Genomic DNA, 27,459 nt, shown 5'->3' with positions numbered 1-27,459 from the left:
TCAGCCACTGTTCTGAAGGGACAAGATTACATACAGAATAGACACCCACATGTGTCAAGGAGGCAAACTGAAGAGCCATTTTGAGGTCAAACATGACTTGACCTGTGCTTCTTCATATAAATGTAATATATTCTTTTGTTTCCTGTGTTTGAAATCAAGACAAAAGAAGTATTTATGGCCAAAGCCCTCATCTAGCCGAAGTTCTACAAGCTTTTAGTATTGATTTGTGTCTATGTGCATCTGTTTATTTGCAAAAAGACTATTTGTTAAATTTGACAGGCTTCTGCCCGCAGTACTATAGCTGCTGTTCTGTTAGCACTGGAGTCCTCAACAGATACGCTTTCCAGAAGGATCTTAAACTGCCTTTTTGGAATAACACATAGGAAGTAAGAGCAATGCATTACTCCCTTTCCTTTCAAGTTACACTTGCCATTAGCGCTAATTCATTTTTGACCTCTCCAGAAAAAAGACACTAGAAGGATGCACCATTTGTGTTATTGTTTAAAAAAAATAAGTAACTGTAGAGGAGATTAGAGATGAACACAAGGGGCCATGAGAAAGCGCTTAAGATCAGGAAACTCCACACAAAAGTAAAGGACAAAGAGATACCATTAAATTTACAAAGATAGTAAGCGTAACGCTACTACAATAAACAGCCCATAATTCATAAACAAGCCTCATTGTCATAAGTCAACACTAAGACTGAGTGCTTAGCGAAATTAAGACCAACATATTTAAGCAGGTAAGTATGAGGTTTAAGGTTTAAGCAAAGTGCGATACCAAATCATAATCTGCCCACCAGAGGACAGCGTATGGAGGGGAGGAAAAAGGATTCTTCAAAATCACAACTCATATTTTTTTTTTTCTATTTACTTCTAATACACTGGATACTGGACCCAAACTGGAAAATAGACTAGGTGGAGCCATTGGCCAATGATTAACCAGCAAGGAAATCACCAGTAAGAAAGGACAACATCATTTATTAAAGCAAAGATAAGCTTAATGCAAGCCATTGTTTTAGTTGTTAGCCTAGATAATAAATTATCTCTTCTAATACTTATACTGATATTATTTCACTGGCTCCTACGGAGGACCAGCACACACTTTGACAGGCAATTGAAAAGTTGATGTGCTTTTGAGTTAGTTTTATTAAGGAAGAGAATACTCAACAGCAAGTGATATTAACAGCACATTTTGAAGGTCTCTTGAAGATTTCAGACACTATGCACGTGTTTCATAGAGGAGCTCAGGATAGCCAGTCCATTGAGTTTCCGCAGTTGAATAACATGCCTGAAAAGACAACAGAAAGGTTGCTGCGGGCAGCAAGATTACTAACAATAAAAATTTTAAGCTTCCAGTGCTCTGCTATACCCCATGCCCAAACTCTCAAGGATGTTCAATGCCACATTCGATAAATTCCTCCTAAAGTAGTATGAGAAACAGAGTTTCCAGATCACTATTTCCCACAAAAAGGAAAATAAAACTAAATAACACTTGACAACTGCTCAAATAGGTGACATTTCAAATTAACAAAACTAAGAAAGTCAGGTGTTTCCCTTTTCTCTCTCCAGTGTGTTGCAAAACCTCAGAGCAGATACTTCATCGCTCGTTGGGGAGCTCCAGCGGAAGCAAGGTACTTTTTGGAACTTAAGCATTACTCCTTGCTGTCTGCAGCGGTTCAGGATGTATATTAACAAGCTGAACTCAGCTCCTCCGTCCTGAATGCAGTTCAAGATCCAGCTGACAGTTTGCAGCTAACTACAGCTTGACATATTCTTAGCAGGCAGCAGCAGACACGCTTTGCTGACATTTATACTTTGGTTTTGCTCTCTTTATTGTTCTGACCTCTACAGACTTGTGTAACACCACTCCTCCTCCTTCCATTCTTCTAGCGCAGGTAACACCAGAAAGCAGCATAAAATGAACTCCTTATAAAACATGTTAAGACAGACGAATAAAACCACAGGAGCCCTAAAGCAGTACTGTGAGGACAGTACCACAAGTGGGAATTCTAGTTGGAGGAAGGGGAATAGATTTCATGGAGCATTTATAAAAACTAATCACTTGCCCTGTACCTGCTTGCTCTACAAATAGAATTGACTTACACTGGTCAGTTTTTCAAGAATTGTCACCTGCTAACAACCAAACAGTGCAGGAGAACAAGTGTAATTTTTACAATACCTTGGTTCGGCGACGCAAAGCTTTCCTAGAGCAATGGCTGCATTCTCCTGCACTGAAGTTCTTGTAGCATCACCACCAGCGTGTTTCAACAAAATCATCACAACATTAGAATTCAGTAAGGATGTCGCTGCTCCGGGAACTGCGAGGCATTGGCCAAGGCAAAAAGCAGCATTTCCCACAATCATTTCATTCTCTGAGTCCAAGAGCTTCAGAAGCACACTGAACCCTGGGAGAAAGAGAGATTAATTGTACAGAATGCACACAGATTTGTTCAAGTAGCACTGATATTTTTCCCGTCTTTACCTAGACTCCTAGGGAGTGAGCATTGTTCAGTGTTGGGCATTTTTCTAGGAAACCTGGAGGTGCGAGGGAATTTCATAGCAAGGTTCAGGATCCAGCATGCAGTCTCAGCTGCACCTGCTTAGATGTCTTTCTCACAAAACTGAACCTACACTCTAAGAGGTTCTCTAGCACAGAGCTCGTGTTTCTGCATTTAACATTTCTCTGAAACTGAACATGCCACCTTTGCTGCTTGCAGGATCTTGCACTGGCCTCTCACCCCACCATACCGGCAGGGCATGCACAGAGCAGAGCACTTACACCTGACAGAAATGCTGCTGCAGAAAGAAGAGCTGAAAAAAAGGAACATAGAAAAGCTTTCTGTATCTGGTTAGCTAACATAAAGCAGCCCAGCTCATCTACTTCTATAACTAATGTGGAGTGGCAGAGCATTCTGCCTATACTCGACAGAGTTGTATAGCTCTTGCTGGCATCTGTAAGCAGCAGCAGCACCTCCAGCTACAGAATCTGGAAACATTCAGATAAACCACTTTCTAAATAAAATACAGCCACAGCTTTCACATGCATGAAGTTTCCTTGGGGGTTACATAAGTTTGCTTTGCTTTTCTTTAATGGTCCCATCTGTTCTTCCAGATCACATCCCACCTTTCCTGCTGCAATATCTTCTGAAAAGGGAGTGCTGCTCCAGACGGCATCAGCGCTGGTGCAGAAGCTGAACTAAGTGGCCCAGCTGGAATGCAATTTAATGTCATGGGACTACAGCTTGATTCCAACAGGCTCCTAGCACCAGGGCAACGTCTAGGTTGGCAAACAAAGGTGACAAAAATATGTAATAGTGACTTCTCGCAAGATTAATACCCAAAGTTCTGGTGGAAAGAATGAGAGTGAAGTGTTATTGCTAATCTGAGGAAGTGAAAGGTTCATCTACAGACGATACTGAAAATAATATGGGGTGTACAAAAGGAAGATGATTCTGTGAGAGGTTTTTAATGAGTGGAAATCCCTAGGGTTCAAGTTGAACTACACGAGCTGACAGTTTCTTGACAGGTTGAACCATTTAGATAAAACTTAAGTATTCTCTGTTGTAGGTACATTAGCATTAATTGAACCTGGGTTTTAAAGCAATCTAAGTAGTGTTATACCACATGACTAGAGCAAATATGCTCAAAAATACCCAAGGACACCTGTCTGATAGCATCATTCTGTCTCCATATCAATTTCCTTTTAATACCAGGCCAAATATCCACATGTGAATTGAAGGAAACTATAAACAGCCTCAGCCTCTGGAAATCAGATGTCTAAATGAGGTTTCTTATTTTAGCCACTAACTTTGGGATATAAAACGTAATTCAGTTACAGTTTACAACACTTCTTTCAAAACACATATACCTGTGGCTTTGAAAAAGCGTATCAAGCCATTTTACTGAAGCACCGTTTCTCTAACTCAGGCTCATTATCTGATGTGCCTATTTCCATCCACACACAGAGCTAAGGCTCATTAAGCACTATTTCAGGATGTAAAATGGCACATGACTCAGAAAACACGGTAAAAGTCTTACAAGAGTGAAACCCAGTGTTCAGATCCATTCTAATGGGGAAGAACATATCTGGATGATGCTGAGATTACATCTCTGTGTTCAACCTCTAATTAGTGCAGCTGTCACTTACTTTTATCTGACTTCACTAGATCTTCTTGAGCTTGCCTGTTACTTCTGGTGCAGATGGAAAGGGTCTTTATACCGTAACTGGATGTGATCTGTCCCCCAGTCTAGATGTAATCAGAGTAAGGCATACATTAACAATATACATCATACCCCAACTTACTCAAGGCTACAGAATAGCTTAAGTATCATGGAGACAGTTAGGTATTCCTTACACGTAACCTCAAATACCAAATTAAGACCTTTGTAGAGTATATCTCTCAAGATGAACACAGGCTGAAGACGACGCAAGAACCACCTCCTTCCTGCAAGCCACGAACATAAAAAAATCTCTGAATTTCTGGAGCCCAATTTCTTTCAAACTATTAACTCCTCCGATGCTTGCTAGTTACAAGAGGCAAGCTGAATGGCACATTTTTCTAGACTACTTTTATCTGCCAATTGTAGAATGCACATCTGGCTGGGTGGATACACATTCTGCTGGATACACAGGTGTACAGCAAAACGCTGTCTACAGTTTTAACATACGCATGACTTAGGGAAACTTTGCTTCCAGGTTTGATTTAGCACTCACTGGTAATTAGGGGAAGGGGCTCCATTGCTTTTCAGTGGTCCAAATCAGACCATACCAGTTTTAAGATTTAATCCTCCAGCTGGGCCTGCAGTAGTGGATTCTTGAATTTGCAGGTCTCTGCAAGCAGAGCTGTGCAAAGGCATCTGACTCATACAGGAAGAGCTGAAAAATCTGGGCTATGGACCAGACTACAGAAGGCAGTCTAGTCTCCAAACCGGTGACCTAGCTGAAAATTAAACTTGAGAGCACTGTTACAACAGACAACAGGGATGCAGGCACATGCAGTCAGAGTGACCGCACAGGTCCTTCTCCAAGGAAAGGAGGCTAAACACAGAGGTAACTACAGTTTTCTTAAGGGACAATACAAGCAAAAATAGAGTAAATTTTTAAAAATTAATTTACTTTCAAGAATTTGATCATTTTCTTCACCACCCCTCCTTTCACTGCTTCTTCTATTGCTGAGGAGGACGCTGGCAGGATGCGACTTAGCACTCCAATGGCTCTCTTAATTAGAAAAGAGTGAGAAGGAAAAAAAAAAAGTTTATTTGTTCAGACTACTTTGAGAAGTTTTCAAATTATTCTAGTTTTTCAGAATAAAATCAAAGTAATTAAAGTGATAAAAGGAGAAATTTAAGGAAATATAATGAGAAACATCTTTAGGACATGGCTTTTTCATTGCTTACTGGAAACTGAACTCAGCACAGATTCTAAAGACTCAGTGTAGAAAGAGATGAGACCAAGCTGAGATCAAGACAACTCCCCGTATGTTTATTTATTGAAAAAAAATCCTAGTAGAAACCAGCCCAGCTAATTTTTCATTAGTCCATAGATATCCTACTTACTGTCACAATCCTTCCAACCTTATCCTTGAGGAGAGACATGCACCTGCTGCTTACGTCCACAGCGAAGTTCTGAAACAATGTGAAAAACTCATTGTTAGAGCAGAAATGGGTTAACAGACAAAAGTACTCTACCACAAAGAATCCAATGGAGATTGGGGCACACACGGCAGTAAGTTGCTAACACTTCAGCACCCAGATGTAACTTAAGAAATTCTTCCTTCTTGATGGAACCCCTGGTTTTAAATAATTTTGGAACGTGCCAAACACCCAAGAATATCACATAATTGGAGACAGATGCCAAACAAAGCACTTATAGCACTATGGAAAGGTGTGTACTTTATACTATTTCTCTCATAACTGTGGGTATATGGGGGTGTGTGGTGGTGATGGAGGAGAAAATATAGTAATTTTTTTCTACTTCACACTCTGTGAACTACCCTTAATGGTAACCTTAAATGCCAATAAAAATTAAAAATTAACTGGACACCACAAAAATCCAGGGGTGGCAGCCTTCAAGTGCTCCAGCATGCCTGCTGTGAAAGAGGGCTCTAAATCCATTTAATGCAGTCAAGTTCTTTTTCACTGTACAGACTGCAAGGTCACAACATTCCACGATCATTCCCTTGCCTATACTATTGGAATGTTCTGGTATCAGGCTTCTATCAGGCCCATTTACAGTGACAAGGGAGGAGGATGCTCTTACTGCTCAAGCAACTCTGAATCTCCGAGGAAGTAATTATAAGAACAACGCTACCAAAGAACATTCATAGATCTTGTATACCTGGATGACCGCATTTGATTCAAGCAGTAGGTTCATCATTAGGCCCAGGACTGCAAATAAACACTCCTGGTATGTGGGTGTGCTGACATCAAGGCACTCGTCCTGTGTACAGAGGAGAAGAGTGCAATCAGTTCAGAGGTGCAGAATATGCACTTCCTCAGTGTGTATTCAGTGTGCTTACTTACACGGGGCATCAGTGTTCCCCTGATGCACCATGAACTCAGAAGGAAGAAAAAGTCCTGTGAGCACCAGAGCTCATGACACCTTTTTGATACAGATTCATTCTTGTGTTTGTTTCACTTTGGGATCTAAAGCTGCACACTCCAAACTTCCGATGTCTGGGCAGTTTACAGGATCCTTTCCCACCCTCTGGATTCTTTAGTTTCTGAGGACTAAGTTCATACCGCATCCTTAACCTGAAAGGGGCCACTTACAATAAGGGACCACTCACTCTCCTCTGCCCATCTATCCATCCACAGCTTATGTGGACAATGGACCGCTCTGACACCTTTATCCAGCTGCCAGATTTGAAAGACCTCAGTCAGGGGTTCAGAGCTATTAGGGGAGGCAGAAAACATGATCACACAGTGCCATTTCCACAGGAGGCAGGGCTGAACACACCATTCCAGGGAGCCATCAAGTTTCTTTACCACAAGCTTTAAGCACGCTTGCCAGCACTCTCTGCACTCAGCCATCTGCATTCGAATGACGACATCTGCACACAGGCTCCCCATGATGCCAATGCAACGGGCAAGGGCTGCCGGGTTCACCAGCCTGGCAGAAGTCTAAAAACAGAAGAGTGGAATAACAAATTAAGAACAAGTGACAAGGAAACAACAAATACATGTTCCTATCCATCTGGCAATGGAAAACAGGGTTCCAGAATCTCTCACCCACCTATGCTAAATCCTGATTGTCCCAAGTCTGCAAGTCACCCTCATTTTCACAATGAATCTCCTGATGATGTTTTAAGAGTCTTGGGAAAACGAGACTGGATTCTGTGGTGCCTAACCTCAGGCTGTGAATATTTCCTACTATCACTTATTTAGGTCACAGAACAGAACATCCTCTGCTGCAGCTGTAATTCCAGTAAAGTATTTTCAAAAGGAGAGAGCAACAAGCAATGTAAAATTGCTATAATCACTGCATTGTCTTGGTGCTTGTTTGGAGAAGTGGAAGTATTTTCCTTTCCAACTGTATCTGCTGTTCTGCAACAGAACCAATCTTCCCTATCGTCTTCCCTCTTCCTGAGGACAGGTTTCTGTGCCAACAGTATTGTAAGTTTATAGCTTAAATAAACGATAACCAGGAAAGGGATCTGAACCACTAAACATCTTTGCCTTGTCACCTAATGCCACCTCTTCACCCTGACCTCTCAGATTAGAAAGAAACAGAGGAAGTCCCTATCCAAGATATAACAAGTTGATGACAGTGGATTAAAGTCACACTAAGAAGAGCGTAACACAAAGCCCAGGGTGAAATCCTGGCCTGAGAGATTACCAGTGGGAACCTGCAACCAAGTCCAGAGTTTTCACTGAACATTAAACTAGTAATGTGTAGAAAGTAAGCATTAAGCATTGGAGACTGAGAACCTTTTCCTGAACAAAGCATATGACAAAACTGCATTTCTTACACCTACAGAACCAGAAACATGGTAACTACTGCAGTTGTACCAGAGGGGTTCTGTCTAGGAGCAACTGGCTGTAAAACTGGAAAAGTGGTTGTAAGACATGTTTACACAAAAGTAAATCAGAAATAAAGAAACTGAGATCTCTCATACCAGCAACTGGGTGAATAAAGGTAAAGCACCTGTGGAAAACATGACACGACACTGGGTTTTGAACCTGTTGGGGGATAAAGAAAGCCACATTCGGACACCTAAAGTTTTAGACAAAAAACACAGACAAAGGCAACACAACAGCAACATAAAGACAAGATCACTAGCCTCTATCACCAGCTCATTTAGTACATTTCAAAGTACAACTTTATAAAAACAAATGAAGAAACCTCTACCTTTCCTCTTCAGTTAAATCACACAGTATGTTCATGGCACTGCTAGCCCTGGTATCACTGCTGTTGACAAATGTCATCAAAATCTGCAACCATCTGTTATTTAAAAAAAAAACCAAAATTTTCGTCAGCTTTTGTTTAATTATTAAAGACCAAAATGGCATTTTTAGCACACCAACACAGTTTATGATCTTAAACTCCTTTGTGTTCAGACCAAGCTCTGCCCTCCAAATACACTCAGTCACCTAACTGCCATTAGAACAGTATTTTGGCACTAGATTCTCTCGCAATATCGTCTCTCCTTGCACAAGTACAGTGATTTTAACACATATAAAATTTCTGTCAGCATCAGAACATTTCATCAACATGTAAGCTTCACAGGCTTTTGAAGCTAAGCTGCTTTGCTGCTGGCGAACATCTTGGGGACAGACAAGTCGAATGCAACAGTCAGGACCAAGAACACCATCAGCACAGCCCAGTACTGAACAGCTGCAACAGACTGTAAAGGCCTGCAGGGAATGTCAATGTTGATGCTTGCATGGCTTAAAAGGACAATGCTAAGCAAACCCAACAGTCTTTGAAGGCATTTAACTACAAAGCTTTATGGTAGCGAGATAAAAAATTAACCTCTGCCTGAATAAAAAAGACCATCATAGCATTCACCTTTCGAGCTTTTGGAATAGTGTGAGCTTGTGGGTGTGTGATTTGAACTGCATACAATTCACACGATTTCAGCCTGTGAACCCAGAAGCTCTGCCAAACAGTAAGTACAGCTGTAGTACGTATGCTGGGGTTTCCACGTGCTCCTCCACTGAGCTGAAATTCTCTGCCACTCTTCCCCAGCTTTGTAGCACAGTAAGAGAACCTATAGTCTTGTCTCTTTCTAATGATGATCCGACTGCTGAGAAGCTCAGTATCTGCAACATTACTTTCTGAACTTCCTAACTCTTTTCAAGCCATCAGGCCCAGGATCTCTTTCAGAAGCTGACAGAAGATTTTTCAGCCTCCTGGTATTTCAGGACATGGTGATATTATCTGCCTTTTTTAAGCATCCTTGCAGATGTGTAATTTCTTTAACCTTTCCTCCCAAAGAAAAATATCTCTAATTAGTGTTGTATATCATATAGTGAAGTGTATAGAACTGTTGGAGAATCTTTTCTGCTCATCCATTACTTCAAACGATGTAGTACAAAACAGTAAATTAAAATTTCTGCTCTGCTTAACTCCAGAAAGAAATAGCAGGGATAACACGATAAAGGTAATCAACTGTTGTTTCCTTCTGCACTCAGTGAGTCATGGCAACACTGAATAATCATAAATACCAATTACAAAATGAGAAGAGAGTCGCAGCTTGAAGCCACGAGCTATTAAGAAAGAGACAACAGCATAAGCTAGTTGTGCTTGACAAACACACACTTACTGGTTTACAACAAGGTAACTACACCTCAAAATTACATGAACGTGCTCAGGAACAAGCCCTTACTTTGTATGTTCACAGACGTCTTCAGATACAAACTTTACTAAAGTTTTTCCCACACGCCTTTTAATTTTGCTTAGCTAGGCCCATCCCTCAAGGACAGAAGTCTCAGTGTCGTTATGTTCCTTTCAGAAAGCCTGTCCCCTTGGTGCTAGTGGAATGAGTTCTGAACAGCTGTGAACTCAGGCACTGAGGCAATGTTTCTGAGGTACAGTAGTGTTTATTACTTGGTTAGGTCCTGGTGCCTGACCAGCAGTCTCCTCCCATCCTCATTCTCCGAGTAAAGGGAAATTAGTGCCAGTGTTGCCTTCTGGATCTCTGACACCCCACAAGACAGCAGTTTTGGCAGCTGTGCATTCACATCAGGGTGAGTCAATAGAAGACGCTGATTTTCTGCTAAAGAAAGAGAAAATCCAAGAATAACGTCACACACAATGACATCCCCATTACTCTTACAATTTTTTTCCCCCTAGGTGCTGATTTAACAAGTTTAATGTCTTTATTTCATGCACTAATGTGCTCATTGACTCTGATGTGTTCATCTTGCATAACACTCCTGCAGTGCAATGGTAAAGGCAGAACACCCACTAATCTTTGTGGGTGAATGTCAAAGGAATTCAGCCTTCTCTAATGGCACTTCTATAAAACTCTGCTTTTTGCTGGTATAACTGCTTAAAAAAGACAAAATGATACAAGCGATATTATCTTAAGAGCAGCAATAATCACAGGGAATTTACTTTCCACCCCTTCAGTAGATTTAAAAAGCTTACAGAAGCAGACTGGAAATTTCACCTCATGATGCACGAAACTGCCAAACTTGTGTTAGCTGCTAATAGTATTGACCTGTAAAACTTTGTTTACGATAAGGTCTAGACCCAAGTGCTCTGGGAAAGTGACTTTCATGCCAAACAACAATTTTAGAGTCAGTAAGTGCCATATTAACAGTACATTAACAATGATTAACGTGGATTACATAGTATTACCATTCCCAGCGCAGACTGCTTGCCAAAGGAAGAGAAGAGATACAGTCATTTCCACTTCAGCAGTGTTTTTTCTCTCCGCACAAAAGCCCCTAAATTAGAAATGTTTGCTTGTAAAAAGAGCAAAGGACGTATCGAACAATTAGCTCTTTGGCTAGGGAAATCAGCAAAGCCCCACAGAGATGAGGCTCTGCCACACAAACACTTCAGCTCATAAGCTCTAAGCCCAGAGCATTGGTTAAACATTTTTACGACTATCAGACTTGTTTTCCAGAGGACCTCCCCCAAGATCAGATTTCTGATCCAGTAGCTCTACTCTCCCCTCAACAGGCCCAGACCCTATACAGGCATTCCCCAGCACAAAACAGTGATAAATTCAGTTCTGCACTGAGATAGTTGTGAATAGCCAGAGAGGAAAATCTTTGAGCCAATTTGGAAGTGCTTGATCTCTGAAGTCTGTTTACAGGCAACACTCAAAACACTAATAAGCCCCAAAGAACTCCCTGTGCTGCACTCCCACTGAGAGCCTTAAAGAACAGCTCTCCTGCCCTGCACAACCCAAGCGTGCTCTTCTGAACCAACTTCATTGTGCAAAAGATGCGATTTGAAAATTTTGTACGTCTTATTTGTTCCCATTATCTATCTGAACCTGACTCTACAAATACACATTCAGACAAGAGATCCCTCTGAAAACAATGTTTATAAAGCAATACAGATAAACAAAGTCAGATCTGTTTCTTGATTACCAAAACACAATATAATGGCAACTAAGAAAATAACATCAGCAGAAGATACAGGTCACCAGAGATGACCCTTCTTCCTTGATTACAGGATTAGGGAGTTTCACAGGTTACATTACAGAGCTATATGGCCAAATATTTACTGATGACAATTAGTAGCACCAGGGAGTCTAGCCAGGCATTCTTAAGGCAACTAAGTGCTTTCAGATGTTCTTTTATATTAAGTTGAGGGGTTTTAGTTAGTGGGTTTCTTTTTTCATTTGTTTTTGAGTTTTTTGGGTTTGGTGTTGTTGGTTTTTTGTTGGTTTGTTGGGTTTTTTTGTTTTGTTTTTTTTTTTTTTACAAATCTGCTCTCACCATGAGAGAGGATAACTGTACAGAAATAGGAGACAAAAGCAGAAATTCATTAATTCTGTCTGTTCACTGCATCTAAGAAAGCACTGTTTGTGCAGAAGTCAGATATGTCAGACCATTCAGACATTAAAATCTGTTATTGCATTATCTTTTAATCATTTCATCTGCATTTCAAGAGGTGATTGTGTTTCTTGAAAACAATATTTTCATTTCCTCATGCTGTTACACCCTACTGTTTTCCTTTGGAGAGCTCTTACCGTCTTATAATCTCGTTGTCTTTGAGGATACTGAAGCCATTGTTTGTTCTAAATAAAGTTTGCTCAGTGCCTGAAAAATTCAGAGATAAACAAATCAGCCCTATGGTCTATCTGGCCGATGTATTATGGTGAAGGCAGACTCCTGCTCTTCTGTAACAGAGTGTTAAAAGAAAAGGTCACTGAATCAACAGCTCTGGGGAAAGAACACCATTAATAGTGTGGAAAAGCTCCAAGAATGCAACTTGAAGCAGAAGCACCTTTGAAGCTGAAGACTGCTCTAATTCATGCCTCGTGCTGTAAAGAATAACTGACTTCAAGTTAACGGGTTTTTAGGTAGACTGAAACATGAGACCAGCTGTGCAAATCAATTTGCTTCAACAGAGAATTACAAATATTTCTAAATAAATGAAACAGCTCTTAAGAGACCCAAATCTCTAAGAAGTCTTAACAGCTCAGCTACAACATCGGTCTAGTTCTAAAAATATATATGTAAATTTCTACTGGCCATAAATTTTGAAATATCAAATATTGCTGATTTGATGTTTTAAACACAGGAATAGTTTTCCCCATTCCTTTAAAAATTACTCCACTTGTATTCATCTACTTGGATTATAACTCCCTTGATCAACAACCTTTGCATCAAAGACTTACAGTCTTTCACGGCTCCTGTCAGAAGTCTGATCCCTCCTGTATAGTCCAGGACATTCTGGTCAGGCCTATCAAGTTTCTGTAGCAGTTCTTTTATGGACAGAGCAGCAAACTTTCCAGACTGAACTTCCTGCATTGCTCTCTCTTCATCTTTCACTCTCTTCTCCTCCAAGTTTACCTCGTTCATGCAATCTTGGAAGTCAAAAGAAAACAAAGCATGGCAGTTGCATGTGTTGAGATGGTCAAATGTTAAGTGAAAAATGAAGTTGACTCCATGACAGAGAGATTCTACGTACAGATGCAGAGAATGACCCACAGCTCTGGGGAGTGAAACAGAGCTTAAAGAAGAAACAATCAGAAACAACAGCTGCATGAAGAGACTCCACTGAAAGGTCTGAAGAGCAGCACGGTGGTTTCAATTAAGTTCCATCTTGACCAGAAAACAAGGGATGGCAGTGTAAAAATTTCTATTTCTTACCTTTAAATAGGTTTTCCTTCTGGGGATCAATTTGTAAGATCTTCTCATAACACTGCCTGGACTTAACAGAGAAAGAAATGGGCTCTCAATTTAAGATATAAAAGGGAAAATGATGAAAAGAATATATCCTAGTCAGAGTCACCCTGTTAAAGCTCAAAAGTTCTTGGGCCACAGTACTTAATAAACATGAAAAATAAAATTTATGGAAACACACAAGTCAAAGCTTTCATAATTAAAAATGTAAGTTGAATATTATTCTCAGTCCCTACATCTGCCTGCTATTTCAAACTAAAAGGAAAATTTCAAGTACAAAACCTATGAACATACTCGCAGGAACAAAAAAGCAAGGTTTCAGTGAGAAAACAGAAGATGAGGCACAGCATTAAACCTGCAGGAACTGTAATTACTAGCAGAGATCAGGCACGTGCATCTTTATCTTTTATTTGTGCATTTTGTGTATCTTGAGCATACACTCAGAAATAAACTGATCACCAAGCTTACAACAGGGAAGACCCCTCTTCGCAGATCAAGCTGCCAAGAACAACTCAAGGTGGATTTCATGTGACTCATATTGTCCGTGCTCTACAGTTACTTGTAGTGAAGTCATGTCTGACAAGATCAGAAACGCTTTTGAGCTTGGCTGCTCTCCTCTTCAGGCTCTTTATTATTTTTGAGGATGAAAGGTCAGGGTTGCACTAAAATATCCGGCAGCTTACTTCAAGCTTAAGTATTTCTTATTAGAATGTTCCATTATTTTAACAGTACTTATGCTTCCATAGGTTTTCACGCATGAAATGCACAATGAAATCTTTTATTCAACATTCATTTCACTAGGATCTTGGAAAAAAAAATGATAATCACTCTCACTAGCATCTTTCATCTTAACAGTTCACTTAACTTGAAATTTGTAGAGATTTTTCTCATCCACAGGTGAAGTGCAATCATTTCTTAGTTATATGCAGCAACAGATTAGTAACACCCGCTGCACAGAGCAAGTTAAGATAAAAGAAGTGAAATATACTTTACTCAATTGTCTCTTTGGGGGAAATATAGTCACTGCTAGTAGACTGCAATCACAAGAGTCTGCAGTACCTGACAAGGACACTCCTTCATTCTGGTCCTTACCTGAGCTGAAATATGGCACTTCCAGCACTACCACGTCCCCGAGGATGCACTGCTAATATCTATCTTGAAGCACTTCACCAGAAGTGCCAAACATGGGATCCTCTGAGTGAACACACAATCCTTGCAGACTCCTCAAACACTCACCCAGTCTAGACTCAAGCCTCACAGCAGCAGATAAAGCTTGCTGTCTTGGTGTCTGACAGCCGAGTGGTGACAAATTCCCACCAGATAAACCATGTATACTGAGTAGAAAATTCCCTCATTCTTTTGAGGTTGATTAGAGTACAATCTTGTAGTGTACAGCTACACAGAAGCGTCCTTCTACATTTTGTGTGTACCAAAGTAAAGGACACAGGCTATTCTACTAGATGTGGAAAGAAGACTTGACTTTAGAATTACTAGTCTTTGCAAAGCACAGAAAATTTCTCTGAAGTCTAAAGGCTCAGCATACTTCCATATGACCGATTTTTAAGGTCACAGATTTCTGCCTCTCACCCACAACATCACATCAAAAGCAGAACAAAACATGGTCCCACAGCCACAAGATTTGGTCAGCTTACCTCACTGTAGCGCTTCAGGGCCAAGTGAGCTTTCCCCATTAGAAAACAGGCTTTAATACATTTTTCATTGCACTGTGTTAAAAAAGGAATTGTTAGTTATGTGTTTATAAATTTAAACCTTTTAATATTTTTTCCAGCCTTCTGATTAATAGTTATAGCTACCCAAAATAAGTGTAAGCAGAGAAGTGGGTGTTCATACCATCTACTAGATGCACCTAAATTTTATGTGCTGAATTATTACCTCCTGGTACCAACTTTCCTTCCCTATGCAAGGACCACAGGCCTCGGTCTGGGTAAAGGTGGAAAGCAGCGGGTGCGAATATCCTTCCCAGAAAACTGCACTGCAGGCAATATAAGCAGACGCTTATGCTATTAGGTATTAAGGCCTGCAGCAACAAGTCTACAATCGCAGACTTCTGTAACAACAGAATTTCTGTGTGTCTTTTGATTAGCCAGGAATGAAAAAGGTACTAATTTTCATTAGCTGTGCACAAGACAAATCAAGGAAACATCTAGCTCAACACTAACAGATTAGGTAATCTTTTCCAGTTCAATTGTGTGTCAAAAATACCGATTTCTTGAAATGGTGCTGCCAATATTATTAATAATCTGTGTTGTAGTCATGGACACTGCTGATGTAACACAATTGAATAATTTGGATTCAGTTCTTTGGCATTTTATATAATCTTTACCTTTCCCACCAGATCCGGTCTTTGTGAGCTTAAAGAGGTCCTTTTCCCCTTTTAGAAGGGTAGGCAAGATATCGTGTGCCAGCGTGTGCAGTTAATAGCTCGTTACCACTTATAATAAACTTTTTAATTAAAATCTCTTAAGAGCTAGAAAAGCTTCTGCACACAGGCAGCACTGAAATATTAACTGCTTTACACTATTCAAGTTAACTCAGGATGCAGGAATCTGTGCACCACCACCATATTCTTTCATTTCCATTAGCAAGTTGTCTCCATGTCATCAGTTACCCACAAACCTGCCTTCCAGGAGCACTTAACCTGTTCATAAAAGACAGATTCCTGTCAAAGTTACCTTTAATGCCCATTCACAGTCACCAATGGCTTTTTCATACTCATGCATCTTCAGGTAGGCCTGAAATAAAGCCAAGAGAGTTCAGATGGAACAGTTAGAATACTTCAAACAACTTCCACTAACTATTGTACAAACATTACCTAATTAAAAAAAGATAAAGTCAGTCTGTTGATTTGCCTAGCCATTGATTTTGCAGGATAATTACCATCTGTTTCTTAAACATGTCTTCCATCTGCTTGGAGTTTGTAACTTAGAATAAATTTAATAATAAAAAATTCAATACACACATGGATTATACAAAGGCAAGTAGAGAATGCAAAGCAAACGTTAACATTCTACAGTTATAAAAGTGATCCCAAAATAAATAAAAAAAATATCAGTGCATTTAAATAAAACTATGAACTAGAACTATTTATTTGTTCCCCACTTATTCAAGCGGAGCAGGGGTTCACCTGTGCCACATCCAAGATGGAGGAGACACAAACACCCCCTGAGGAATGACTAGCCACAGCAGAACTAAAGCTTCTGAGGAATTCGGACACATTGATCAAGAGGGAAGAATTTACACCTTTAATGATCTTCTTTGTGCAACTCTTTCATTAAGTTTGTAAAAAGATTAAAATCTTCAGTCTGCACTGTATCGCTGTTGACTTCCAGTCACAGTAAAAATTAACTGTTGATAATATGGCAGCAAAGCAGAACTCATTAATTCCCGGTAGAGGAGGAAAAATTGTCTGCTCCCTTTTTTAAGCCTCTCTGTAAGGCAACATATCTTACCTTTTTGGAAATTCACTTATATAACAGAACAATCTTCTTAGGTTCTATCCTGGCAAAGTAACAGTAAAAGCAGTATAGTGGTAGCTCATTTCCACACACTGACCTGTGCTCTGTTTGTGTAAAGTTCCTGCTTATCTTTCAGTTTTTCCAGACCTTCAGTGTATCTCTGAATGGCTATGACATAGTCTCCTTTCCTGAAGGCATCGTTTCCCTTCTCTTTCAGAGCTGCAAAATAACAGACATGTATTCAAAAACATGCATTTGGTTTTTATTTCCCCAAATGGTGACTGAGGAAACAGAAGCCAGTCTCCTGTTGGAACAGCCATCAAGATTCCAGTCCAGCTTCACTGCAGCTGTCTTCACTAGCCATTATTTGCAAGGGACCTGTGAGCTGTTCAGTGCACATGATCTCCATTCCTCTTTCAGAGGGCAAACTGCATTTGTCTCTACCTAACCCACCTCTGAAATACTCAGACTCACTCCCTCCATCCCAAACCCTTAGCATAAAGATGGCAGTATGGAGAAGAACAGGTTGCAACAACTCTGTGAAGTATATAACCCCATTATATCCAGCTAATCACCGCTGCGGACATCAGACAACCAAAGCACTCTCAGTGTGCATAAGAATGGCACTAACAGAGGTACCTCAACAGCCTCTTAAATCAGCCCAGTTCCTGCTAAGTAGTTTTTGAAGGCATTAGCTAGAAAAACCTTTAGCAATTACCATTTGCTAAGCGTTCGTTTCTCTTCCTTTGCTTAGCTCGTTCTTTTGCATCCTGTTCCAAAATTGCTAGAAAGCCGTCTGTGAGCCAGGAGAGTTGGTGGTATTTTAGTTAAAAAAACAAACAAACAACAACCAAACAAAACAAAACCACAAAAGAAAAGCTTCATTAAAATCAATCTAGAGATGAGGAAAAAAAGTAATTTCTAAGGTATTTCTGAGTAATTTCTCTGCAAAGAAAATATTAAAGGGGACATTTTAACAATTAACTGAAACACGAATGACAAGCTATACAGATAAAGACCACTTAGGATTTGCATACTTGCCTCAAAGTATCTCATCTCTAGAGAAAAACTTGTTTCCTCTAAAATTCAGAATACTAACTTTTTAGATGAGAGGCCAGAATGTGATAACAAAACTTACAACAAGCCTCCTACTATGAACAAGTACAGCCACACTGGTACGATCCTCGAGTGTGCTGCTAGATCTGACTGTATTTTTATTAAGAAGTCACTAGAGAAGTTAGCTTTGACTTTGGCAGGAGTGGAATTAGGTCTTGCATGAAATACCAGCAATCCTTAACTCCATCTCTACTAAAACAGATCGAAGTGATGCTAAATACTAGAGAGAACACTGCCTTACCTGCATTCACTGCCTCTGTATTTGCCGTATCCTAAAAAAAAAGGAGAAACACAGCACACGCATGTACACACATAGATGTTTTGGTAAAACTGAGAGCAGCAAGGGAACACTTGGTTAAGTTGTTTAAAGCTACTGGGTATCCGAAACTGCCAGGCTGATGCATACTGGGAATATCAAATTGACCCTTAAGCAAAGGATAGTAAGGGCTTAATAATTTTTTACGTTACTGGAAAGATTTCCTTTAATGGGACACGCCACTGAAATCCAAACTCTACTGCAGGAATTAAAGCCTAATGAACTTAATGAAGGCACCCTTCTGTCTTTGGCTAGTTTTGCTTAAGTTCCTGAAGCGCAGGTAAAAGCTACAAGTTATGACACCTCAGAGCTCCCATTCAACTTGGATAAATCCAACAGAAGTATTCTGTGTTATTAGCAGTCTTAAGGCAAAGAGAAGGCAACAGCAAGTACCTCCCAATAAAATAATTAGTGAAAAAAATAAAGTCACACTCAGAACATACTTGTAAGTATTGCTCAAAACTTCTTCTCCTGGGCAAGGAATGTGAATTAGTGTTATTTAAAAGACCTAAAGTGCATGCAGCTTGAACTTCAAAGGGAAAAAAACCCTTACAGAAGGTCCTGTGTTGATGACAGTTCTGTTCACTGCAGTCCTGCTTTCTTCCTCCTTGCTGGTTTCTGGGTCATGGAACCTTTTCTCTATTTCAGCAATGGTTTTTTCCTGGACAGCTGGGTCTGTGGAATTCAAGCCTTGCAGTAAAGTGGCTAAAAAGGGGATGGAAAAAAAATATATTTAAGAAGAGATATACACAAAGGACTGTAAGTGATCCTGGAGGGAGCAGACCAGTCGCGCCTCTAATGACATACACTTTTGAAGGCACTGGCGAGCAGCCCGGCTATTACAAAGGGAAATATTTACAAACACAGCTTCCTGTATACAAATACACTTCCAAGCGCTACCTACGGCTTCTGCGTTATAAAAATTCCTAGGTTTAGAAAGCAACTCTGGGCACCCACAAAGCCTCACCACACCTGAGCTCTTAAGACTTCGCACAGACCAAACTCGGACCGGGGCGGGGGGGGGGGGGGGGGGGGAAGGGGGGAGCGGGCATTTTCCTCTCCCCATTCCTTCCCTCCCCCGCTCCTTTCAGCCCCCAGGGCCCTGTCTGAGGAGAACGGGCCCGGGCCCGGGTCCCACCGCCCCTCTGAGGAGAACGGGCCCGGCCCCGACTCTCACCGCCTCCCCGCGGGCGGCACCACCCCGCCGACCCCCAGCCCCGCCCCCCCAGCCCCCCAGGGGCGCCGGCCAGCCCGGGTCCCCCCGCACACTTACTGACGCCGTCCACCCGGCGGAGGAACCGCTGGAAATCCTCCTCCAGCCGCGGGGCCAGCATGGCGCCACCAGGGCCGCCGAGCGCTGCCATGGCAACCGCGCCGCCGGCCGCGCGCCCGGCGCGGCGCCCTCGGGGGCGGGGCTATGCAAACGAAGGGGCGGGCGGGCGGTGGCCGCCATTTTGTGGCTGGCCGGTACCTCACCCGCGGGGCCAGCTGCCGCCTCAGCGCGGACCGTCACGGCTCCGGTGCCGCTGGGTGGCTGCGCCGCCGCCCCCCGGGCACAGCCGGCTGCTGTCCTCCGCCCTGTCCGCGGCTCGGCTGCCCTCCCTTAGATAACCCACCGCGGGGGTGGGGGCGCCACGGCCCGCGGCCCCCCGCGGCTCCAGCGTGCAGCGAGGGGTCCCTCTCCTGGCGCAGCGCGGCCCCTGCGTTTGTGGAAACTCCCGAATTCTTCCTACTCTGATTGTTAAACTATATGTGTACGGAGTTCGGGTCAGGCTGACCCTCTGGAGTCGTCAGGAATGGCTAATAAAGGGACTTGCAATCGCGGGAGGCAGCTTTGGGAGAGGCAAAACAGAACACCCGATGTTTGTGGTGGCCTTGTTCACGTTAAGCTGCTCCGTGAGCTCTTGGGGCCTTCAGCCTCGCCCTGGCAGTGAATGACCTGCCTTATAATGCTGAAAATCACCCTGTAAGAGAAAGGCCCAGGCCCACCACGAGACCTTTCCTCGGACAGCATGCATAGTAGCAAAACAAGTAATAGCTATGCAAACACGTAGTCAATCATCTGTATGGGCCTGGCAAGGAATGTGTGGTAAGATTTTGTATATAACGCCTGTAACTTTGTACTGCGGCATGCCAGCTTTGTTTGGTGGCATCCAGACTTGTGCAACCCTGTAGTAAAACAGTATCTCGGCGCGTGAGATCGGCTGGTTGCACACCAGGAATGGGCTCACAATGTACAGATGGCTGTAATGTGCAGAATGGTGCGGAGGGGCCCTTGGCCGCAGCCCTTCCCGGTGAGCCCTGCACGGATACCTACAGCACAGCGGGGAGGCTCCGGGGAGCCACTGTCTCCATCCTGGCTTTCCTCGCTTAATTTCTGACTTCAAATCTCAGCGCAATGCTCCACCGATTGCTGAGCGGAATATGCTCCTTTCCCCTCTGCTGAACAGGTCGGCCTTTGCCTCGCAGCCCCAGCGCGCACAAACCAGAAGTGAGATCGATCTGCTGCTGCTCCCTCCTGCATGTTGTTTTATCAAAACATAGATCTGGGCTTGATTTGGCACAGCAAGGAGGGAAGCTGCCCTGCTGGCAGCTAACAGCAGGGAGCACATCAGCATGGGCCTGTTATTTCCCTAAGGAGCGTTTAAGATCATTTTAATCTGCCTTTTTTAATGCCCAAAGTCATCTTCTGTTCATACGCAGGGATCAGGAATGGGGTAGCATGGGCAAAAAATCCGTGAAAGGGACTTCTTTGGTTAATAGAAAGATCAGCTGAACTGGAGTTTAGCAGACCTGCCATCTGGGAGAGGGAAGCTGAAGAAAGAAACGTGACCGCTCATCCACAACCAATACCCTCAAGCGCCCGTTGCCCTGATTTTTATACCAGACTTGGATTCTTTTTTAAAATAACCTTTAAGGACTGGGGCTTTCTCAAGCTTTGATTGGGAAGGAGAAAGACTAGAGTCAGCTGAGGGTTAAACCCTCACCGGGAACTACTTTTCCTTCCCTCCACATTAAGGGTCTCAGCAGCTCCCCAGAGCCAGCGCAGCCCTTTCCGGGGTGGGACACGCAGCCTGTCACCAGTGAGACAGCCAGAGGATGGCACCATCCTCCAGCACAAAAAGCAGCTGGCCAGCTGGGAGCAAAGCTGTGACTGCAGGCCTGTTCCTGCTTTGTTGCTTGTGCCACCAGTCAGCCTCCGTGCTCCTACCAGTCAGGATTGTGCACTGCGTGTGCTGCCAAACGCAGGGTGCCCACCCAGCTGTGCTGTGGATCTGCGGTCTGTCCAGGTGGGTGAAGCCACAGGAAAGGAGACACAGTGGCTGTCTGGTCTCCAGCAGCACACACAATGGCCCAGAGACATAGAGACATGTGTCTCAACTTTTTTAGGCTCTGAGGGCCAGCTGGGTGCAAGAGAATCCCAGCCCTCCATTCCACCACGTGGCCCTGCTAGGATGCATCAGGCTTGTGGTTCAGAGCAGGCTGCATCCAGCTTCCCCTAGCTGGCACTTCACACAAAGCACATCCCCATCAGGGCAGGCACACGTACACGCATGGTTCCAATAGCCAGGTGAATCCTTGTCACCACTCTCAGGAGACACTCTTAAGACCACATTCTCAGAGGCAGAAGAGTGGAGGTGGCAGTTAATGGAAGCTGTCAGCCACCAAAGGGAGTCAGAGCATCGCTGAGGCCCTGCTGCACTGCCAGTGTATTTTAATCCCAGACATTATAACCCAGCTGTCTCAGGAGAGAAAGGCGAGAAACAGAGAGAGAGAGAGGTGACCTGGCAAGTCTCCTGAAAGCGGCAGCGTTGCCTAAGGTGTAGCACACCCAGAGGAGCTGGCCACTCTGGTTTCTGCTGGGCATGAAATTAGAAATCTCACTGCCAAGTACCAAACCACAGCTAGATTCATCTGCCTGCTCTGCCATGTCCCACCACACCGCCTGGGAGGCGAAATGCTCTCCTGGGCTATGTGTGCCAACAAGGTGCTGAGCTGCCCGAGTCCACAGGCAGCAGGGATCTCCTGTCCTTTCCAGCCCCTTTGCTGCAGGAACTGCCGGAAGATCCCTTTCCCCCTTCCCTCATGCACTGATACAAAATAGCTCCCTTCTCTCACTGCATGTCAGCTCTGCTCTTGCTCACATAAGCCTCCCTCCCAAAGGTGGGGATTTTGTTTTGCTCTAATGAAGCTGTTTCAAATCCAGTGTCTTTGCTGCCCAATTACAAATACCCACAAGGCAACAGCTGTGTCACTAGGATGCTCAGCAGTCTGGCTTTTATTTGTTTTCCTAGAAAACCTAGGGAATAAAGCTACACTTAAGGTCTAAGAGAACAAGAACTGTGATAGATAAACCATACACAGTACAAAGAGCTCATCGCCGGTTCATTAAAGGAGTGTTTTGGAGTTGCAGATTTGCAGCAAGTGGAGGTGCGACGGTCTTTCTTGCTTACCCCTCTCTCGTCCCATGGGTGCTGCATGCAGGCAGGAGCATCCAGTCCTACGCACTGGTGGAGAGAGACCACCTCGGTTCCTGCCTCTCCTGCAGCGGCACCGGGAGCAGCTGACAGAGACAAGTGAAGGACAGGGAGAAGGGTTCTCTCCAATAGCTGTGAATATGCGCAGATAAACTCCCTCCAGATGGGGGGGAAAACTGAGCACGCACTATCCCTGCAGGCTGTCCCCTCAGGTCAGGCGGACCGGCTGCTGCAGTTCAGCCACCTATGCACGCTCGGCCGCCAGCTTTGCGCTCTCCTGTCTTGCCTCTGGGACACCCCGCTGGCTCAGCGGCCTGGCAAGCAAAGCCTTTCAGCTGAAAGGTGCAGCAGCTCTGTAGGCAGATCCTGTAATTACTCCCAGTCACCTGCACCAAAATGGTCTTTACTTCTGCCCCTCCCATTCAGCTTCCCCTTCTCTCTCCATCCAAGAAGTTGCATTTCATGCTGCCATCAGATCCATTGTTTACTTCTCCTGTTCATCGGGCTCTGCAGGAGGGTGACAGAAGAGGGTAATTCTCTAGCACTGCACAAAAGGCTGCTGCTCCCTCCCAGTGCTCTTCACTCTCCCCTATAAAATGACTCGGAGCAGCCAGCAGGCTGGTGCTGTGCTGCTGGAAGGGCCCGATGAGCTAGTGCAGCGGTGACTGAGCTGCAGCAGCGAGCCAGGGAAACGTGGAGAGAAAGAAGCCTGCAGGACCTGAGCCTCTTATGGGCAGGACAAAGCTAATAATGCAGCTGTGGAAAATAAGAGTTGGAATTCATTTAGCAGCCAAGCAGAGATCTCATTACAGCAAATGAAATGAAGAAGTTCTCCACTCTGCTCCCCTGCAAGCTCTGCTAATCCCTTACAGAGAGTGTGGCTGTGGTGTGTGCTCCCTGCCCAGAGCGCTGGAGGCTGCGCTAGGTGCAGCGTTTTCCTGCCGGTTTGCAGCAAACGAGAGCGCTTTATCGGCCAACATGCCAAGGGGAGAGCCATCTTCACTGAAATGGTCTCCAGGTCTCAAATATTTCCATACAGTTCAGTACGGAAGCACTTAAAATGATGCCTTGAAAGCATTTTTGTGTATTCCGATATTTATATCTGATGACAAGTCAACTAACGAGAATGTCTAGAAAAGACAAGAAGCAACTGCTTGCAGCGGATCTCCAGCTACCTCCCTTAGCTCCCACCACCACCCCCTGCTTAGACTTACTCTTCAGCCCAGCCTGTGGCAAAAGGAGACACGCTCAGCCAGGTTGACACAAACAGTTGGGTGCCATGGCCTCAGCAGAGGGAAAGACAAGCTGAAATTACCAAGAAAGGTAGGACTGAAGATTGATGAAGGGCTGAAGAGCTAGTGAAGAGGTTTTCAGTTCTGTTTACCATTGAGCACAACCCCTGACTCCAGGGAAGGAAAACTCGTCACTCTTCACACACGGGCATTTGCTCTGCAGCAACAGTAAATTAGGCCAAGTGCTCCAGGCCCCTCTAATCTCTGAGAGAGGAGGAAAGCCTACCTGAGTTCCTCATGGCTCATTAAGATGCTACAGCAGGAAACAAGCCAAACACCAGGGAACAGAGTCTGCCAGGTGTTGTGCAAAGGTGACACTGGTGTGACTCAGGGAAGCAGCTGCTAAAGCCAGGAACGCAGGAGGCAGCAGCCTCAGAGGCCCCCTTGAAACAGAATTGGTGACTTTTACCAGTTACAGTTTCCTGACTTGAAAGTACTTGAAATTCTTTTGTTTCAATGATTAGGTAGTGAGAAAAAAAAGCTCTTCTTCAACCAAATGGAAACTTCTGTGTGAAAATAGAGTCTACTTTGCCTGACTTGGTGGAGAGTTTCACAAGAAAAAGTAAACAGCTACCCCTCTGCAACCCCAGACTAGAGAAATGAAACAAAGTTTGGCATTTTGGCAGGTTTCAGCTAAAATTTTAGAAAAAAAGAGAAGGAAAAAAAAAAACCATAGAAAAAAAGACATTCTTCCCAAAGCATCTCTTGACTTCCCAACCTTCCTGCAGAAGCAAGTGGTATGACATGACCGCACATGTGCATCTTGGTTGAGGACACTGTCCTCCATCCACCTGCTCTCCATGGTTCATGGTGGGTTCTGATAAAAACCGCGGCACTGCAAACATGGAGTGTAACAGGGCAGAGACTGACCACAGAACCATCCTGCCCTCTGTATGCCACTGACTGGAATGAGGAGCTTCCGAACAAAGCAGGCTGGGAAAACTCTGCAAACTGTGTAAAAGGGAGAGCCAGGAGAGGGAAGTCAGGAATCTGATGAAAGTCAAATGACAGCTATAAAGGAGCGGAGGAGCATGCATCTGGAACCGTAATTCGAAAGGAACCCCACAGTAAGACACCCAATGAAAGAACCCCCCCTGAAGGCAGACTGTTTCCTGCTCATTTTTCCTGTCCCTTTTCCTCCAACAGCCTTTTCCAAAGCTGTAGTACCAAAGTATATGGGGCCAGGACAGCAGCGCTGCTGAAATACTGTCTTACCCCAAACCAGTGTCAGCGTCAGCCAAGAGCAGAGGGCAGGGTGCTGGAGGGGAAGCAGAAAGGTGTTCCCTTGGGGTAACGGGTACTTTAGCTTAATACATTTACTGTCTTCTTTTCCTGTGAACAGTTCTGGCACCCAGGTATCCACACACATCAGAGCTCTCATTTCTCCTGTGCCCTGGGAGATCCATGCTTAGGACAGAATTAAATTTAATTAGATTCATCCCATATTAATCAAGTTCAGGCAGCCAATTCAGGATGAGTTAAGGCCCCCTTTTAAAGCCAACACTCACACGCACACACACCCCCCTTTCGTAGCCAGTGACAGAGGAGCACCTTGCTATGGGCAATGCAGGTGTCCCTGAGTCACAGTAGACGTGAAACTGCATTTGTGCATCAGTTACATCAAGAAAATTACCTACAGTGGGACTAAAAATACTCCTCTTCATGACACTCGGTGCTTCAGAAGAGCCCATCACCGGCACCAGGCGTTGGCAGGGCAGGTTCTTTCTGCACATCCTCAGCCTGGACCGCGCAGGCTGACTGCGGCGCGACCATCGCTCGCGTGTCCACAGCCCAGAGCCTCCGGCAGACGCTTCCCTCGTGCTGTGGCCGTGCCTCGAGGACTGCTCACTCCGCGCTCCGCTCGGTGCAAATACAGCCCTGGGAAGCCAGGACCGGGCAGAGCATCTAAAGAAGGGCAGACTGCAGGCGCAAACTTTTTTTTTTGTAATTTTTATTTGAACACAGTATTCTGACAGAATGCAAAGTCAAAATCCTCAGTTAGTATCAGTATTTAAACCAGTGAGAATGGGAATAAAGGTGGAATCGATGTTTCACTTGGTAAAAAGATTTTTTGTTTTTTTGTTTTTTTAACAAGATAGAAGGCCCCCAAAAGTAGGGAATGCTGGGTAAGGATGTCAATGGAGGGTCTGAGAACAACTATCAAAACAGCCTAGTGTGAAAACGTGGGGTTTGAAGACTCCATAGAAAAGGTGTGAAAATAAAACTCCACTCTCAAAGCTGAACAACTGGATGCACTATTATCTTATCATCGTTACGTATGGTGCAGCATGAAATGGAATCACTCCACAACTAGAAGCTGATCAGTCTGCATTGCCATATAGATATATATGTATGGCATGGATACATATATAAACATATACAGCGTAAACGGCATCAGGTTGGTCCCTCTTCAAAGGTTTAAATAAAAGCAATGAAGCCTAAGCTAGCTTGGAAATGGGGTACTTCTAAATTAAAACAAATTATTCTCCATGAAGGGCAAGTACAAAACCACTCTCCAGAATTAATCTACAAGTACCGGGAGGTATCACGAGGGCATTGACAAGGAGCTGGATGGGCACTCCCAGTGTTCAGGCAATCACAGGGCTCACTTCTGCCTCGGAACGGTGCTCGCTCCCATCAGTCTCGACACCAACCGGCTGCAGCCTGCAGGGTCCTTTCTAACGATGCCGCCAGGTGTTGGATCAGGCCTTGAGCTGGTTACCTTTTACGATAGAAATGCCAATCCAGGTGACAGTTACCGCAATTTTCACCAACAGGTGCTGACCAGGGTCACTGGACACGTTTCTGGTCATTAGCATTGTGCAGCGTCTGCTCCCTAGCAGCTGCTCAGCTCTCACTGGGTTATAACTCAGGAGGTGTAACACACAGATGACAAAAGCAGTCAAAAACTTTGCAGAAACGAGAACAAATTGTTGCAGTCACCCACAGGAGTGGAGGTACACACTGCCTACCCACTAGTCCTCTGCTGCCCCAAGGACTCTCCCCTGCCGTAGACAGACCACGGTAGCTTTTTGTCCAGCATTTTATGGATTGATTTCTTAAGAAAAAAATCCTAGGGACCACGGCCCAAACTTCCCCACACTTACACCGACACTGCTGTGACGGGTCATGCAAGGGCCGAATCTGACACAAGGCTTTGAAGTGAGGACCCATCCTGCCCTGCTATCCTGCTCAGGACGGGTATTGCATGAGTGTCTATGCCTGCATATCCAATCATCCTCTGTTTGCATCCCAGGAGCTACGAAAAAAATGCAAACCCCCCCACACTTAGCAAATGACAAGACCAATATTTTTCACAGTTTGAAATTATGCGATGCTACTGTAAAAGACTGCATACTTAGAAGAACACACTGATAAAAGCGGCTCAATTTACCTGAGCCAAACTGCAGTCTACTCACCCCCCCATCATCCTTCTGTTCATCACCTTAGCACAACGGAATGGAT

General features: G+C 43.9%; 1 protein-coding gene across 2 annotated transcripts; it reads right to left on the bottom strand.

The window, feature by feature from the left end:
* Nucleotides 1-960: 960 nt before the first annotated feature.
* Nucleotides 961-19,615, bottom strand: TTC12 (tetratricopeptide repeat domain 12). 2 transcript variants are annotated; one of them, XM_055819408.1, is made up of 21 exons: nt 19,498-19,615; nt 18,778-18,929; nt 18,150-18,180; nt 17,511-17,588; nt 16,890-17,011; nt 16,010-16,069; nt 14,969-15,040; nt 13,284-13,344; nt 12,809-12,997; nt 12,158-12,227; nt 10,810-10,898; nt 10,054-10,222; nt 8,353-8,445; nt 8,120-8,183; nt 6,990-7,124; nt 6,340-6,441; nt 5,559-5,627; nt 5,119-5,220; nt 4,150-4,249; nt 2,182-2,407; nt 961-1,290 (listed from the first exon to the last, which is right to left on the bottom strand). In XM_055819408.1, exons 1-21 carry the CDS (start codon nt 19,586-19,588, stop codon nt 1,215-1,217), a joined length of 2,151 nt encoding a protein of 716 aa, XP_055675383.1. In that variant the 5' UTR covers nt 19,589-19,615; the 3' UTR covers nt 961-1,214. The 2 variants fall into 2 exon arrangements, with proteins under 2 accessions (XP_055675383.1, XP_055675384.1); XM_055819409.1 differs by lacking the exon at nt 17,511-17,588.
* Between the last annotated feature and the right edge of the window lie 7,844 nt (nt 19,616-27,459).

This window comes from Falco peregrinus, chromosome 15 (genome assembly GCF_023634155.1).
Source record: "Falco peregrinus isolate bFalPer1 chromosome 15, bFalPer1.pri, whole genome shotgun sequence".
Classification (NCBI taxonomy): Eukaryota; Metazoa; Chordata; class Aves; order Falconiformes; family Falconidae; genus Falco; species Falco peregrinus.
This window is presented reverse-complemented; position numbering and strand designations above follow the sequence as displayed.

Coding starts and splice junctions, on each gene's coding strand:
- TTC12 (XM_055819408.1), bottom strand. CDS start 19,588: ATGGCAGCGCTCGGCGGCCCTGGTGGCGCCATGCTGGCCCCGCGGCTG. Junction 17,589..18,149: donor TACAGAGGCAGTGAATGCAG/GTAAGGCAGTGT, acceptor CCTGGCTCACAG/ACGGCTTTCTAGCAATTTTG. Junction 2,408..4,149: donor TCTAGTGAAGTCAGATAAAA/GTAAGTGACAGC, acceptor TCTTTCTCCCAG/GGTTCAGTGTGCTTCTGAAG.